Here is a 19241-nt window from a genome sequence, read left to right as displayed (position 1 = left end):
CCACAATAACAACCCTCACAAGTTAGTACTGTAGTGAATCATGTAGGAGTTAATTTACCTGTTTTCTGTCCAGACAAGCCGGTGCTATGGTTCGCTCAGGTGCAAGCGCAGTTCAATTTATCCGGCATCATACAAGACGCAACAAAATATGCGTACGTTGTTTCCCAGCTGGTTAGTCGCTATGCTGCGGAAAATAAAGGTATTATTACCAACCTTGTGGAGCAAAATGCATTTGGAGTCTTTCCCTATAGGAATAGCAACGCGTTACGTCAACTGCTCATGGAGGAGGTGCTCGGCGACCGAAAGCCACCCCAGTTCTTACGACACCTTAGGTCTCTCGCAGGCAGCACTCAAGTACAAGACAACCTCCTAAGAGAGTTATGGATAGAGCGCCTGCGGTCACAAGTACAGGCCATTTTACAAACGCAGAGTGAGATTCCGCTAGATAAGGTTGCCGTCCTGGCCAACAAAATTCTTAAGGTTTCACCCGTGTCATTTACCGTCACTGTTCACACCGTGAACACATAACCAGTTAGTGAGATAAGCCAGCTCGCGAAGAGAATAGATGAACTCTCACACCAGATGGCAGCACTGCAAATGCATACGTTGTTCCCGGGATCGGCCAAACTGTCCTAACAACAGCTGCAGGTCTTCCCTGACACCCAGTGCACAAGGTGTCTGCTGGTACCATCTTCCGCGAAAATGCATGGAAATGTGAATCAACTTGTAGCTTCCCGTTAAACTCCAACAGCAAGCACTGACAGCGGTAAATGGTTGCCCAACCAGATGGAAACCACCTCATTATCACATGGATAAGAACAGTAAACATGAATTTCTGATTGACACTGGGTCGGATCTGTGTTGCTTTCCGCATAAATTCCTGAAGGGGCGTCACCAACAGACCAATTATGAACTCGCAGCCACCAATAATTCCACAATCCGCACATACAGAACTCTGCACTTGAAACTGAACCTCAGACTCTGACGAGAACTTTCTTGGAATTTTTTTTTTTTGCTAGGGGCTTTACGTCGCACCGACACAGATAGGTCTTATGGCGACAATGGGATAGGAGAGGCCTAGGAGTTGGAAGGAAGTGGCCGTGGCCTTAATTAAGGTACAGCCCCAGCATTTGCCTGGTGTGAAAATGGGAACCACGGAAAACCATTTTCAGGGTTGCCGATAGTGGGATTTGAACCTACTATCTCCCGGATGCAAGCTCACAGCCGCGTGCCTCTACGCGCATGGCCAACTCGCCCGGTCATGGAAATTTGTTGTTGCTGACGTCGCACTTCCCATCATAGGATCAGACTTCCTCGCCTATTACCATCTTCTGCCAGACTGTCTAAACAAACACTTAATCGACGGCATCACAGGCGAACGTCCAACCTGCTAACTCTCTACAACCCAGTGTGAAGGCTCTTAACATACCAACTATGTTTCATGAAATTTTAAAGAAATTTCCTGACATCACTCGTCCATCTGGAGCCCCACAAAAAGTACGCCTTTCTATGGTACATTTCATCTGCACTACACCAGGACCACCTGTCTCCTGCCAAGCTAGTTATCTCACCACGGATTGTCTCCAGGCTGCTAAGAAGGTGTTTGATGTCATGCTTCTGGAAGGTACAGCACGATGCTCTGAGGGTCCTTGGTCAACACTGCTGAATTTGGTACCAAAGAAGAACGAAGGCTAACAGCCCTTTGGAGATTTTCATGCCTTAAACTCACGGACCATTCCTGACAGATATCCACTTCGGCATCTCCATGATTTCAGCCATCAGCTCTGCGGATGCACAATTTTCTCCGTTATTGACCTAGTAAGGCCTACCCCCAAATTCCCGTGAACCCAAGCGACATTCCAAAGACTACAATCATAACGCTCTTCGGATTGAGTTTCCATTCATGACCTTTGGACTGCGCAATGCTGGTCAAACTTTTCAGAGATTCATAGGCAAAGTACTATCTGGTCTGAATTTCACGCTTGTGTACGTCTACGGCACCTTGGTCATCTCTAAGAAATCCGAAGAACACAGGTACCACCTGCAAGCTCTCCTCCACCGCCTCTCTAAGTATGGCATCCTCATTAACGCTACCAAGAGTGTCTTAGCATCTCCGAGAGTCACGTTTATCAAATACGGTCTCGAATTTTCCTCTCCCAGAAACTGCACGTGATTTCAGACGTTTCTTGGGAATGATCAGTTTCTACCATTGGTTCCTTCCTTCGGCATCGCAGAACCAGGCTCCACCCCATGCAGCTGCATCCAGTTTATGCGGCTCTCAACCGGTACGCTGGACAGCAGAAATGGAACACATCTTTGCCGCCTGTAAAGAAAGCCTTGCTCAAGCTACCCTCCTAGAGCATCCCGATCTGCAAGCACTATTGGGATTGTCCACAGATGCATCCAACAACGCTATTGGAGCTAGCTTCCAGTAATGTGTGGACGATGCCTGGCAGCCCCTAACCTTTTTCTCTAAGAAACTGCCTCCGAAGCAAACTGCAAAAACTGCTCACTCACATAAGATCAGATGTTTAAGATTATTTAATGAACTAAAACATTCTGCACAGTCCACTCCTTTAGGCAATTTTAAAAGGAAATTGTACGATTGTTTAATAGAAAATCCATTTTATAATACCTCTGAATTATTAGAAATGCATAATGTTAGTATTAAATTTTAATAAAAGGTGTTTGTTCATTTAGCCTTAATGTTAAAAATTAAATAATTGTAAAGGAGGTTCAACCTATTCAATACTTAAAAGAAAGAAATGCAGTAATCACATTCCTATTTAAATGGGACCGGTTTCGACCTTAGTCCAGGTCATCATCAGCCGTAAAAACATGTACAATGTTTATGAATATTGGAGGTCAGTTTCACACTCTGATAGGCACAAAGACACGACACCACATTCTGTCATGCGCAAAGTCACAACACTATCAACTAATATACGAAGATCAAAAATAACTTGAAGTCGCAGACGAATAGATTTGTAGTAGAAAGCCGCCAGCTCCTGGTGATCAGCGCGGCACATTCAAGGTCATGCGCTGCGGTCGAACGCCAAAGTAGAGTGGAGAATGTTTTGAAGGTCCAGAATTTGTCACGGTTGCGGGAAGTTAAGTACGTATATAAAAATATACGACGTAAATCAGTATAATTGAATGAGTACTTGTACTCCTGCTAAGTTCTTGGAAAACAGTTGACTTGAAAAAACAATTGTAGAGAGAAGAAAAAATGTAGTAAAAAGCGCAATATCGGAAAACAAATGAAAACTTATATGCACAGTGCGCTATTTTTTAAATGAAAAATTTTTAGGTTATGATTGAAGTAGTCGAAGTTGGCGCAAGACAAGAGTTAAAATTTGAAAGAGGAGAACCGAAATGAAGGTCGTGGTTTTTTTTTTTTTTTTATAAATAGAGAAGGAAGAATAAATTAAACGAGGAAGAGTGATAGTGAAATAAGAGAAAGAATAAAAGAAATTGAAGTTAGATGGTAATGAGGAAGGATAAGATAGGGAAATGAAGGAGGGGTAGTTTAGGGTCGGTTAGGAGGGTGGGTTATTGGAGGTAGAAAATGTGGGTGGGAACTATGTAAGGCATAGAAAATAGAATTGGGGTTTTGGAATTTGGAATTTTTGAGAAGAAGAATTAGGAAGTCAAAAAGGATATTGGGTTTTTCAGAAATGGCGAGATATGTCGATGACACATTAGTAATATTAAATGAGGAATCAACCAACGCAGCCTCTACACTTCTTCATCTCAACAACTTAGACTCTAACATTAAATTCACCCTCGAATCAGAACACAACCAAACTCTTAATTTTCTAGACCTAACTATTACTAGACATCCTTCTTCTTTATCTTACAAAATTTTCAGAAAACCAACCCAAACAGCAACTACAATAAGACAAGATTCTTCGCACCCCCAAGCTCATAAACGTGCTACTTATAACAGCTTAATTTTTCGTGCTTTCAACACCCCTATGTCCAAAAAAGATTTAAATTATGAATTAAACACCATCCGCAACATTGCTAAATTTAATGGCTTTAACAACTCCTTCATTAACCGCATCATCAACAAATTCAAACACCGTCCAAAAACCACTTTATCTAAAGACACAATTAAACCAACTGCTTTTTCCACCTTCACTTTCACTCAGGATGCTTATAAAATAACTAATATTTTTAAAAAAACATAATATGAAAATTTCTTTTAGAACTAACAATAGAAGTCTTGATATCTTACACAACTCTAAATCTCTAAATAAGTCTAATGCTTTTTCTAAATCTGGTGTATACAGATTTAAATGCAACAACTGCAATTCCTCCTACGTCGGACAAACTGGCAGCAACTTCAATATCAGGTACTCTGAACATGTCAACGCCATTAAATACAACAGATTCTCTGCCATAGGACAGCACATACAAGACTCCAAGCATAGTTTTACCAGTATTGACAATGACATAAATATACTTAAAATCATTAACAAAGGCCCCCTCTTAAACATTACTGAAAATTGCTTTATCCACCTTGACCAGTACTTCAACCCTAATTTCAATTTAAACGACATTTCTGAAAAACCCAATATCCTTTTTGACTTCCTAATTCTTCTTCTCAAAAACTCAAAATTCCAAAACCCCAATTCTATTTTCCATGCCTTACATAGTTCCCACCCACATTCTCTACCTCCAATAACCCACCCTCCTAACCGACCCTAAACTACCCCTCCTTCATTTCCCTATCTTATCCTTCCTCATTACCATCTAACTTCAATTTCTTTTATTCTTTCTCTTATTTCACTATCACTCTTCCTCGTTTAATTTATTCTTCCTTCTCTATTTAAAAAAAAAAAAAAAAAACCACGACCTTCATTTCGGTTCTCCTCTTTCAAATTTTAACTCTTGTCTTGCGCCAACTTCGACTACTTCAATCATAACCTAAAAATTTTTCATTTAAAAATAGCGCACTGTGCATATGAGTTTTCATTTGTTTTCCGATATTGCGCTTTTTACTACATTTTTTCTTCTCTCTACAATTGTTTTTTCAAGTCAACTGTTTTCCAAGAACTTAGCAGGAGTACAAGTACTCATTCAATTATACTGATTTGCGTCGTATATTTTTATATACGTACTTAACTTCCCGCAACTGTGACAAATTCTAGACCTTCAAAACATTCTCCACTCTACTTTGGCGTTCGACCGCAGCGCATGACCTTGAATGTGCTGCGCTGATCACCAGGAGCTGGCGGCTTTCTACTACAAATCTATTCGTCTGCGACTTCAAGTTATTTTTGATCTTCGTATATTAGTTGATAGTGTTGTGACTTTGTGCATGACAGAATGTGGTGTCGTGTCTTTGTGCCTATCAGAGTGTGAAACTGACCTCCAATATTCATAAACATTGTACATGTTTTTATGGCTGATGATGACCTGGACTAAGGTCGAAACCGGTCCCATTTAAATAGGAATGTGATTACTGCATTTCTTTCTTTTAAGTATTGAATAGGTTGAACCTCCTTTACAATTATTTAATTTTTAACATCAATAATTTCAATACGGAATAATGAAGTTTTTATCTTTAAATCATTTAGCCTTGTTAATATTAAGTACTAAATTATTATCAGTTGACGAAGCCTATTTCATTGTATATGGTCAATGGCTAATAAAGATTCTTGATTTATGAAGCAGTGCAGATATGTTTTGGAAGCCCAGCAGTTAACAATTATACAGACCACTGACCCCTGACTTACGCCTTCCAGCAACGTTGCAACAAACTTCTACCTGTGCAGTTGAGCCAGTTATAGTTCATCGCTCAGTTCACAATGGATATTCAGCATACTGAAGGCTCCTCCAATGTAGTTGCAAATGCACTGTCTTGCATCAACAGAATTGCCAGTAGCACCTTGGACATCTGCGCTTTGGTACAATCACAAGAAGGGGATGCAGAACTCCTTGATCTGTTGAACCGATAATCAGCACTTCGGTTGCAGCAAGTCCGGTTACCAGGAACCAACATCACTTTGTTCTGCGACACTTCCAACATGTCGAACCAGACAGTTTATCACTGCATCTTTTCGCAGACAAGGTTTTGACTCTCTTCACGGTCTAACTCATCCTGGTGCCAGAGTGACCGCTCGTTTAGCATCAGAACGCTTCGTATGGTTTCACATGCAAAAAGACTGCCGGGCATGGGCACGAGCCTACCAGGCATGTTAACGCTCGAAGGTCACGCACCATATCAATGCTCTAATTGGCAACTTTACTCAACCATCTGCTCCCTTCCAACATGTCCATCTGGATATCATCGGCCCACTCTCTCCTGCTGGAAATTACCAATAATGTCTGACAGCAGTGGACCGATTCACCCGTTGGAACGCATCACAGCCAAAGATGTCGCTGAAGACTTTGTAGCATGCTGGATATCTCGCTTTGGATCACCACATCGTATCACGACCGACCAAGGCAGACAGTTCGAATCTCAGTTGTTCCGAAATTTCGGGATTCTCACCGGAACCTCACGTTCCCAAAGAACCAGCTGGCAAACTTGCGCCAATGGCATGGTAGAACGTTTCCACCATTAACTCGAGGCAGCCATCATGTGCCATCCCGATGTGTCTTGGCTGCAAGCCTTACGAATTGTCTAGCTTGGTATCCGAACTGCGCATGAAGAAGATGCCATCATGTGCCATCCTGATGTGTCTTGGCTGCAAGCCTTATGAATTGTCTACCTTGATATCTGAAGTGCGCATAAAAAAGATCTTTGTGCTTCCTTGGCAGAGCTAGTCTACGGAGAATAAATTCGACTTCCAGGAGAAATGTTCTGTGCCACAACAGACAACCACCTCGAGGACACTTCAAACTTCATAGTCAGACTCCACCAACAAATGAGTTGACTGCGTCCTTTGTCAGCATCACAACATGATCAACACTCCACCTTCATCTTCAGGGACTTGAACACTTGTACTCAGATCTACCTACATGATGACACAGTCTGCGCCACCCAACCGCTGCCATACACTGGCCCACATCGAATGTTAGATCGAAGTGATAGAATACTGACTGAGCAGATAAGAGGCAAGCCTGTCCAGATCAGCATTGATTGGATAAAACCTACTTTCCTCCTGGCTGATAACACACCCTTAACTGGACAAAATGCCACTCAGGATCATCGTATCAGCCCAGAGAACACTCTCCACAATGACACAGCCGCAGCATCACTGGCACCTAAAAGTGCTCCACCATCCTGCGACTTGGGACCTACAAATTCACAACTCACTCTGGCCGAAGAGTTTGGTTTCCGGACTACTTTCAGCTTAGACTACCTCAATTCTGTAGAGGGCTGGTATGGTGAAACCACGTCATCTTTCCGGTACAGGAACCTAGAGGGCAGCACAATTCCAAGCTAGTAGACCTCGCCACACTAGGCAACGCCGATGAAAGCATGCAGAGTGCCCATCTTCTTTATAATTTCCATGGCACTGATGGTAAATATCACAAGATGGCTGACACTTAGGATAAAGATGGTAAACAAATACACTGAGTGTCTTTCTATGCAATGTTATCTATAGAATGAACTGTAGGTAAAACAGTGTAAAGTGCCGAGTAGAATAAAATGCAGTTCTATTTAATGTTATGCTTACTGTAGCTAGCAAGTCAATGTGTAGTGACAAGTCGATAAGTCTATTGAACCCCACATGGATTTAAGTGAATAGAAGCAATTTTATGATGAATTTAACAGATTATATGCCTTGATATATAAGCGTTGATGAATTATGGGTAGGACTGTCACATGTAAAATGAGTAGGCCTACTGTACATAATTTCTTGAAAGATTTAAATAAAGCAGCCTTTGCTACGTAAACATTCAGATATGAAAGAGTATATATAAAACGACCGAACATGAAAGTATTATATGGTCATAACATGAGTCATTAATAATATTGAATCATAATTGCAAGCCCGGTATATACATAATTTCTAGTTGAGATCCGAAATATTCGTAACTGGATATTGTCTAAGAGGTACTCCTAGATTATTTTGAGTAATCATTGTTTCTGGCTGGGCCAAATGGCTCAGACGGTTGAGGCGCAGGCCTTCTGACCCCAACTTGGCAGGTTCGATCTTGGCTCAGTCCGGTGGTATTTGAAAGAGATCAAATGCGCCAGCCTTGTGATGGTAAATTTACTGGCATGTAAAAGAACTCTTGTAGGAAAAAATGCCGGGGCCTCGGCGGCCCCAAAACCCATAAAAAAGTAATTAGTGGGACGTAAACGAACACATTATTATTAATTATTTCTGCTTAATCATCCGAATGACTTCAACTTGTAATCCTTTTAATGTCACTTGAAGACTTTTAATAGTAAGTGTTTGAATTAATGGTTAAAATGGAAATTGTTTGAAGTAATAATTGTAGACTGTAGATAAATCAGTGTAACAGATTATTTGTTGTATTTCATGTCTATTTTCAGGGCATTTGTTTCATATCTCTTGTTCACTGTGTCAATTTCATATAATTCTACATCACGACGTTGAAAGTTTATTTATCTATTAATGGGTTGGAATTATTTACTTTAACTGATATGAAGCTGTTCAGTGAACATGGGCATTATATCTTCAACTTAATTGAAGTATAAGATATGAAATGCAATTAACTGATATCATTAATATTACATCAAGAAGGAGTATTTTTTAATATATAAAGAAAAATCAGGGATAATTCATAGCTATTTGTTAATACTATTGATGCAAATAACGGAGAAACAAATATAAGCAAGAATATCGGAAATAAAAAGATATCCGTGACTAGTTTAAATTATACTACAAATTTTGTATTAATTCATTATTTCTGTTTGTAATTTTCAAATTGTTAAAGATGGAAAATGCTACACACACTGTACTGCGAATCCTAGTCATGTCTTATATTTTCTTATTTATATCTCAATTTGTCATTTAATCTTAATTAAGAAGGGTTATTAATTTATAATTATCCTGCCATTATTATTTCAGTACTTGATATGATTATTTTAATTTTGTTTTAGTAAAGCAAAAAATCATGTTTTATTTAATTAGTTAACTTCTTAGTTAAATTCATTGCGCCCATACCACAAATTATTTGATACCTACACCCTGCAGAGAAGAGATGAATCCATGAAGAAATATGAAAGCTCACGATGATGGGCAATGATGAAAGATTTTGTGTTCACTGAGCATAGCCATGGATAGACACAGTGAAATCGGAGGTCAGCAAGAGTAATGCAAAGTGGGAGGACATAGAGGAACAGAAACTATACTTCGACAGGAAGAAGTGGTGAGCGACTGTATACCACACCCGGGAAACTGGAGCTGGAAAATGATGATGAGCATCATCATGGTCACTGATTTATCTTCTGTCCATATGTCCGAGTACAACGCGGAGAGGTAGCGTCAAATGACGCTTAGACTAATAAGCTCAAATGGAGTTTTGAAATGTAGGAATGTATGAAGATAAAGTTGGAATTCAAGAGGACAAAATTGGGACAAATATTTGTTTAAGAAGAGAAATTGGAATAATTTACCAAGGGTGATGTTCAATAAACTTCTTTGAAACCATCTAAGTACTAGGTAAACAACTGAACAGGGAATCTGTCACCTGGGCGAGAGCCTAAATGTAGATGAGTAGCAACGGACTGGTTGACTGCTTTGCTTTATGGTCGAGTTCATCCCACAACAACTCAATGGGTGAATGAAGGGTGGGGAGTGGGGCAAGGTGGCAAGGTCATTACTTGTAGTATTCCTGATGATTCTTTCTTACTTCCAGCACAACTTTTATGTGTGTTTCTGGCTGTTGTCCTGCTGCAGAACAAACCCTCTTCCAACAAGTTGAGTTCCAGATGGTACCTGCACTGCTTGACAGAATGTGATTGTACTGCTCCTTCCTCATGATACCTTCCACTCTCACAAGCCTCTCACCTTTTTGTTACCTTAACAACCCTAAATCATAACATTACCACCCTCATGCTTCACAGTTGGTGTTGTTTGGCAGCCTTCTAGCATTCTTTCTACTGGACAATGGTGGACATACTGATGATGACTTGATCCAAACTTCTCAAACTTTGATTCACCAGTCCACAACACACATTTTTATGGTAAATGGTTCAATCCTTGCACTGTCTGCTCCACTGAAGTCTCCGAGATTTATACCTATGTGATAACAAAGGCATTTTGGCAGATAAACATCCAAAAACCAAACATCCTGGGAACAATACTTCACAGTTGACATTAACTCTGGTTGTTCTCTAGTTCTGTTGATTTCTGTGCAGATGTCCTACAAAGGAGAGCAAATGCTAAATTTAGAAATCCCTAATACTGCAGCAAACTGCCGGGTTGACCAACCAACTGTCTTGTAGGCACATGCCATACCATGCTCTTCTTAACTTTTCTTCCCATTTCAGCAGTGAGTTTCAATCTTGAAATAACTGGTGCAGTACAGATGAAAGTCAGTGTTGGAAAAGAGTCTAAAAACCAATAACTGGTACAGTACAGATGAAAGTCAGTGTTGGAAAACAGTCTAAAAACCAACAGATTCATTAAAAAAGGAGGAAAAAATAGTTTGTATAATAGTTAACAATAATTAATAATAGATGACTTCAACAACAAAGACAGCAGTGTCTTTTAGGGTTCATAAATTCTTTGATATGGCAATGTAACAGAATCCAGGCTGACATTTGGTGCACACAGGCTTAAGTAACACTTTCTGGATACCTACATGTATGCCTAAACCTTAATCCCATATCTTGATTAGGGATGAGGTGAGATCAATTTGTATGGCATGTTTTTACAGCCAGATACCCTTCATGATGCCAACCTCAGTTGAGGGGCTAATGAAAATGAAATGAATGATGGTGAATGAAACTGGGTAAGGAGGTGGAAGGAACTGGCTGGGCCTATGAATAGGAACTGTCCCGACATTTGCCTGGAAGTGAAAATACAGAATACCATTCTCAAGACAGCCAATAGTGGGGTTCAAATCCATGCATCTCCTAAATGAAGAGCTTGGCTCCACAGCTGTAACAAGTTAACACACATGGCCATCTGCTCGGTTCCCCAGATTTAAGTATCAGTTCTAAGAATATACAGAGAATTTCAGAGCTGATTTTACACTTTCTGACGCTAGTGGGTATATAATTTCAGTTCTTCAAGGCTATAGTACAAAGTCCGAGATTTAGGGCGCATGCAACAATTTTAAGATCATGTTTACCTTCTTCATCTTGTGGCCGAGATTCAGAGCTAGACACACTATTCGTAGGCTGTAAAGAAATCACTGAATCTGGATTGCCTGGTGACATGGTGAACTGCAATGGACCATCATAACCTAAAAATGTACATGAAGAATAATCCTTCTATAAATTACAACTGTTACATCTTGCACATGGTCAGAAAACCAGGATGAAAAGAAAGGAGGGAGGATGGCTTGGTAAGCACAGGCAAACTGTCAAATTTACACAAAGGAGCATTGAGAGGCAACAGGAATCTGGTAGAAGACTAAACAAGTAGGAATCACAGAAGTAGGCAATATAATCAGACACAACTGATGCTACAGTGCTACACCACAGCAGAAAAACTGTTTACTAAAACACTTTCTTCTGCTCCAAACCATGCACTGTTCACCTTAATATATTGTCACAATATAATGGTCTCCACAAAATACCTATCTCCTGTTTCTCTAACATAGAGCTGATAAGTTTAAATACTGCTTTAGGGAGAAAATATAATTGGTATCTGTGTAGATAGTCAATCTCTCTTCTTCACTGAGAGGTGATATGTCCATAGAATAAAACAAAGCAAATCCCTGCTGGTAGTGAATGCTGCAATATGCTATACTATCTGATAAAGATGAATTGCATGTTTAAATACCAAATTAGAAGAGATTTAGAGATTTTTCTCAAATAAAGAACAAATAGGCATAAACCAGATAAGCCTACTATGGATCTTCATGTTATATAAAATAACATTATATCCATATCAATAAATTTATAATTTTGTCTGTTCACTTCCAATTTTGCCTCATACAATGCTTTTATGGTATCTTGAATTATGTGTACAAAAGTCAAGTGTAGGTTTAACACAATTTTTGTCTGACTATTTATTTTGACATCACAGGAAAATGGCTTAACACAATTTCTTGGAACCCAGTATTTAAGCTCAGGTATAGCTGGGTTGCGCTATCAATAACCAGTCAGCAATGGTTCGTGCAAAGTACTACTATAGATGAGGAAAAAGTGAAAATTTTGTACTTATCTAGGCCTTTTTAAGAGAGATGATAAAGATAAAGCAATGGTTTGAATAAAGTGCTTTGTATGCATTTTATTTGTATTATAACCACAACTCACATTTTAAGAGTTAAATGCACAAAAGGTAAATATAAAAATAGCAAATTAAACTTCAGTTGTTCAGGTGTACAGATAGCATTCGCAGCCTTAGCTATGGAACACTAATTCCATATAGAATATTGGAGTTTTGACACTACTATAGTAACCTCACAGGGATATTTTTAGTTAACAGCCTGAGTAGGGTATATCATGTTGTTGCTCACATGTATTAACCCAATGAGTGCTACGCCCGCCTTTAGACGGGCTGAAGCGGCCGGTCCAGCACTGCTACGCCCGTCTGTAGAGGATGCGCAAGAACTTCAATATTTTTTTTAGTTTCCCGGTTCACTCTCGATTGCCAATTTGATCTCTTGACATGTTCTGCCATCTGTTTGGCATTATGTAGAACCAATTGATCACAGATTATAGCTTCGGGAAGTAACTTACAGAGCTTTTTGTAGACGTCTGTGGAGTTCATCTGTGATGTAAAGAAACATGGCGGAACAACAATCTACAGTAGTTGCTCTTGCAGCGATGTTATTTTTGGATCAAAGAAACTTTCAGTTATTAACCACAGAGGAAAGTGATGATGGAAATGATGATTTTAATGAATTGTTAAGCGTTTTTGAAAGTGGGAGTGATACAGAGTGTACCGAAAATATTGTATGGTGAGAGAGAAACAGAACCTCCTCCTAAACGAAAGAAGAAAAACACGTTGAGTACAAAAGCTATTTTATCACTATTTTTGTGGCGGAGGGATTACTTTTCTCCACCAGACTTTCAAGCGACTGTGACAGACTCTGAAGGCCAAGTAGTGTTTGATGACAACCCGAAAATCATCGATTTTTAAAAAACTTTTTTGCCAGTGGAGATGGTGCAGATAGTTGAACAAATCGGCATCACAAACAACCAGTAGAAAACATTTAAATATCAACTTATGTACTTCTAAGAAGTTACATATATTAGTTGCCTACAGATTTTAGGAAATAATATTATTTTGGGCTCTTTATTTTATATAAAGATAATGTACGCATTGGCACAAAAGTGCAATTTTTTCTCTCAAAATAATATTGAACATGAGTGTAGGATTTTCCATTTGCATTTAGATTTATAAAGAACCAACATTTATAAACATTATAAGCTAATCACCCAACTGATAAGTTAAGAATTGATGCTTCCACAATTTTTTTTTTACATACAAATGAAAAAGTGAGCACTGAGGTACCAAACAGCTAACTGGTAAATCAGCACTTAAAAGGTTAAGGATAGAACTTGGCACAACCAAGAAACAGACTAGTAACCTTTTCATTGCAAGGGTACCATTGAGCTATCATCACAAGTCACCTTACGCTGTTGACTTAAGTACTTACTTTGGAACTGACGCTACCATCTAGTAAAAGTTCCTGTTGTGCCATTTTAGTTCTGTACATAACATCTGTATGTACACTTGCCAACATGGAAAGCGAGCATTCTCTGGAAGGTATGTTTGCCCACAACATGTACAGGTGGGATGATAGGACATGAGACATGGCCTATTTTGTTGTCCTTATACGGCCATGCGACATGGCTTGTTACATCTCTCAGCCTGAGACATTACATATCCGTCCAGTGGCCACATTAGTCATAATGTATTATAGTTTCGTGAAGAGGCTCCGAACGTGCAGGGTCTGTCAGTCAAAGCGGAAGCTGCGTGTGCTAAATTGAGAGTTCTACCGCTCACCTCTGGTATCAAGAGTTTGAGTCTTGGTGGGGTCAAAATATTATTACGTTTATGCCTATACTCATTTATACGATGATCCACATAAGTTCCTTTGTTTTATCATGCCATTATTGACAGTAAGTGGACTTATTTGTGGCTTTGAAAAGGGCCGAGAGGACCACTCACCACTGTTGTGCTTGACCTCTTTGACACGTATGGCCATGGAATTGATGAGGGTGGAAGTATATGTATTGTTGTCACCTGGTCCCTGGCCACACTGACATCATCCCAAAGAGTGTTGTTTGTTTTGTTGTGGGATCAGGCCAGGTATCTACCACTACTCTCTTGTGTTAGCCCATTTGTGCTCCATGTGATTCATGTTTGCCTCCCTAGAAAGCCAGTTGATAAGCTTGTCGTGACCTTGCACAGCGAAACATTCATGAACTAAGCAAGATGTGTTAATTGGAGACAGGTCACCAGAAAGGACCAGAAGGAGACATTGTTTGGTTCTGTGCAACATTCCTATCCCACGAGAACTAGTCCAACTCCAACACCTAACATAGCCAGAATGCCGATGTTCGGCCACATATGCTGGATTGTGTCAGGTGCCAAAAGGGCGAAACATACGTATGGATCCATTGTTTGCCGAAGAAAATGTGCTCTCATTGGAGAATAAGTCATTCAATCAATCACACAGCAAGCTTTCCTCAGCAGAGGCAAACCCTCTGCTCATCAGTAAGCTTCCTTAGCTGCTCGACAGGACTGCAACCCTGCCTCATGCAAACGTCTCAAGGCCGGCCTTGATCTGCCGAGTAAATGTGTGCCCTAGCATAGCTGCACAGAGTTCACAAGGGCTAGGAACATGAAACTCGCAACACATGTCTTCTCAGGGTTGAAACTATAGTGACAAGTTTTATCACTTGTCTTACATGTTTTCAATATTATGGAAATGCAATTTTTAAAAAACTTCTTAGAAAAAATGTCCTCAAAAATTTACTTGTGGGTGAATATTTGTAAAAAAAAAAAGAACCTGTTAAAGTACCCACAAAGCTTCATTCTTTCAGGGTGGTAACTAACTGATTTCTGTGCAATAGTTTTTGAAAGCTAGGACATGAATTTGGCAAATTTAACACTGTAAACATAGATAACATAGATAATAAACATAAGTTTTCGTGGGTCATTGTATTAACATATAGAAATAAATGAACTGGATTAAAGCCACTATATATATATAGGATATTTATTAATAATAAAGCCAAGCTTTCAGCCAAATTGCATTGGCCTTCATCAGGGCAAAACTTCACATGCCCAATGTCAATCCAATGTGGGGGGAGATGAATCTACTATTATGAGATTCTGCAGTGGTTGGTAGGGTGGTGTATTGTGAAGACTTTATTCTCCCGGTGGTGAAATACCCTATGTGGTCCTGGTCAAACCTGAAGATATGTTGGTGTATTTAATACTAAACTTCTTTCTCCATACATCATGCTTAGTAACAGGTACAATGCAGAAACAGCAGTTATTCATACAGAATGCTAAGCAGGAGGGACCATACATAAATAGCAGTTATCTAGGGCTACATGATTTGTGGACCCTCTCCAAATAACTGAAACGACAAAGGCACTTAACCCCAACTTTTATCGATCCAGCCATGTTAACATAAACTGCAGGAAATAATAAGGTTCCTAAATTTTATCTTATCCACTATTTTGACATCAAACAATAAGCTGTCTTAACAAGATGGGTAACAGAGAGTTTCTGGGCTAAAAATGTCATACCACCATACATTTTTTGTTATAGTGTAAGCCATTTCTCTTCAGTTTCGACTTAGTTTGTCTTTAACTGTGAAACACTTCAGTCTGTCAAAACTAATAAAGGACAAAATAAAATTTTAAAATACCTGAAAAGGTATCATTAACAGAAAGACATGTTTCGTTCTTGAAAGACCATCATCAGATTCTATCACATCACACTCTTGATTATTATTATTTTAGATATTATGAATCGATTAATATTATTAAGAAGTGTAAAAACATTTATGAGGGGTGTTCAATATATAATGCAACACATTTTATTTCTCCACCAATTTTGGTTTTAAAAAGTTGGAATTTTGTTTGGGACAGCTTTGAATATTCCAGCTTGGTCTCATAGAGTTTCATTAATTTCCAATACGTGGCAGCGCTATCACTAGCCTTCAAACTGGTGCCTGTATCAGATGTGTGTACCAAACAGAGAGCAGTTTTGAGGGTTTTTCTTGGAGGAAAATCAGGGCATCACTAATATTCATAGGCACTTGACAAAAGTGGACAAAAGCACGGTGAGTCATTGGACGAGGAGTGTTTCATCATCACAACAAGGTTGAAAAACTTATCTGATCTCCCGCGTGCCGCACACAGTCGTAACGCCTGCAAAGTTGGAACATGCGAACACCCTTATTCGAGGTGATCGATGGATCACAGTCAAACACCTCACAGGAAATTGAAGAAACAACTTCAGCGTGCTCGCAGACACAAAACTGCAATTAAACTTCTCCTTCTCCAAGACAACGCAAGATTTCACACAAGTCTGCTCACCCGACAGGAGTTCACAAAACTTCAGTGGGCTATTCTTCCTCATGCACCCTACAGCCCAGATCTTGGCGTCTTCCGACTTCCATCTTTTTGGCCCAATGAAGAATGCACACCATGAGAAGCACTACGTGGATAATGGGGAAGTTATCGATGTAGCACGACGTTGGCTCCGGCATCGACCAGTCGAGTTGTAATTCCAATATAGTTAGTCCGTTATTGGAAATTATAACTTTTCCAGCTAACTCATTCCTAGTTGCCAGAGTTTCACCCCAGTATGCTAAGTTGGGCTTATCAGTTGGTAAACAGTACACCTACCAAGACGCATGGCTAGTGCATGGCCGTGGCCTTCACACTGCAAAACGCTGCCAACGAGGAATGAGTGAGCTGGAAAATTTATAATATCCAATAACGGACCAACTACACTGGTATTATAAATTCACTCATTCGGGACAAATATTTCAGGTTCCCTGTGGGAATCAACGTCTATCGTCTATATCAGTCTAATGTTACTATGCAGGCATACAGGCCCTCACATTACGGTGGCGTAAGGCCATAGCATTGAATGGAGGTTATGTTGAAAAACAGGGTTATGTAGCAAAAGGATTAGGGAATAACATGATGTATTTGAATCCTCAATAAAACCAACGTACTTTTAGAGAAAAAAAAAGTGTTGCATTATATATTGAACTCCCTTCATATATTACATTCTGTAAACACCTCTTTTAATAGTTGTTAAAGTGTTAGAACTTATCTTCATGAAGTACTACTTTTGTACCTCCTCTCTCCAATAGCCCAGCTAGGAGTGCAATGTGCCATCACTGGCATCAGCCTGCTGGCTTGTTTAGGGGTAACCGTCCGTTAAGTCATGCTATGGTGACATCATTCTTGTCTTTTTGCAGTGATAAAGTTGTTAAAACCTATTGAAATTTGGTTAAGTTTGTGTGTATGTGATCCATGTAGTGCTACTGTTCAGTGCTTGTTGGAAGAAATTGAGATTAGCAATATTTATTAAAATTTTATATCAAGTAGTTCAGTTGGTGTTTGTAGGGTACACGTTCTACATTAAGTAGACCAGGTTTACTTTGTTTTGAATTTAGGCTGGGGAAATAGGAAATAATATTAATTTTTTGTTTAAACATATGTAGGTTGATTGGTAGAATACTTATAAATACTGTTATTATAAGAAATTTTATCTTTCACAGCTTTAACACTCGAGCAGGCAACAGACATGATATTTCATACAGGTATTAAAACTAACATGAGGGTACTCATTTTTAAAATTAAATAACATGATACTCATGCCCTTTTGTTTTAAAAGAGAAATAAGCTCACGAGAATTTATGGTATTTCAATGGAGAAATGCCTGGCTCCATGGTTAAATGTTAGTGTGCTGGTCTTTGGTCCAGGTTTGATTTCCAGCCGGGTCGGAGGCTGTGTGTGTGTGTACTGTCATCGTCATTACAATTCATCACAGGTAGGGTCCCATCCTCATAGACACGCAGGATGCCTATAAGGCATCAACTCGAAAGAACTGCACCAGGCCTCTTCGGAGACCACACACCATTATTATTACTGGACAAATAGTTGACAGTATTTGGACTGTTGGTGATTGTTTGCTGCTCTTCGTATTCAAATATTGCACTGTCCGCATACCGACGAGAACAAAGAGTATAGGGTAAACAAGAAAACAAAAATAATAATCAGCCGATGACATTGCCGTTCTCTCAAACGACGTGGAAACCGCTAGAATTCAAGTTGAAATGTTAAAGGAAATTGCTTGATGCTGCCTTTTTTGTGTAATGGATGGATCAAAGCTAATTTTCAATCTTTGGGTAGGGTCTCCTTGTTCCAAATTTCTTCTATTTGCTTTTGCAAGATTTCAAGTGATCCTCTGGGGCATATTTTCATAGTTCTGCTACCAAGGGAGTCTTCCCTGGTGCTTTGTTGTTTTTGAGACGGGCAATGTGGCACTTGATTTCATCTCTGTCGGGGGGGTCTGCAATCTGGGTACCTGAGTAAGGGTTCCTTGGTCTCAATGGGGCTTTGCAGTTTAGAGCAATTAAGTAAATTCTTGAAGTAGTCTGCCAGAATGCTACAATTTTCTTCATTTGACATCGCCAGTGTGCCATCCTTTCGCTCAAAGCATAGAGATGTTGGTATATAGCCAATGAGTTTGCGTTTGAAGGCTCTGTAATACTCTCTGCTTTCAGTCTGCCTAAAGTTTTGGTCTATCTTTTCAATGAGAGATTTTTGTATTTACGTTTCTCAGTTCTGAATACCCTAGCTGCTTGGGCACTTGGGTTTTATAGGTTTCCCAATCAGTTTCTGATTTTGTAGAGTAGTACTGTTTCCATGCATTGAGTCTTTCTTTGAGGACTGATTCACAGGTATCATTCCACCAGGCATGCTTTTCGCTTCTCTTGATTTCGGCAACATCTTTGGCGGCCTCAACAAGGAGACTTTTGGTGGTGTTAAAGTCACAGTAATTTGGTCTAGCCTTCTCTTGGAACTCCTCAAACCTTTGCCCAAGTGTATCGTTGTCGAAGCGTGTGATCTCTTTGGTTGTTTTCCTTGTGTCTACAGGAATTGGTTTGAATTTGATCAGAGACATATAGTGTTCTGAGCCACATTG

General features: G+C 39.5%; 1 protein-coding gene across 2 annotated transcripts in view; it reads right to left on the bottom strand.

The window, feature by feature from the left end:
• The window catches only part of ktub (Tub domain-containing protein ktub), a 162434-nt gene that overhangs the window by 121423 nt on the left and 21770 nt on the right, over positions 1-19241 (bottom strand). Inside the window, exon 3 of one of the 2 annotated variants that reach the window (XM_067144422.2) lies at positions 11230-11343. The exons of the other annotated variant lie outside the window; for it this stretch is intronic. Coding sequence (XP_067000523.1) covers positions 11230-11343 — 114 coding nt within the window. The remainder of the gene's footprint in view (positions 1-11229; positions 11344-19241) is intronic. 2 annotated transcript variants of the gene reach the window in all.

Source organism: Anabrus simplex, chromosome 3, assembly GCF_040414725.1.
Source record: "Anabrus simplex isolate iqAnaSimp1 chromosome 3, ASM4041472v1, whole genome shotgun sequence".
Taxonomy (NCBI): Eukaryota; Metazoa; Arthropoda; class Insecta; order Orthoptera; family Tettigoniidae; genus Anabrus; species Anabrus simplex.
The sequence above is the reverse complement of the archived record's forward strand: the minus strand, read 5'-3'. Positions and strand labels throughout refer to the sequence as shown.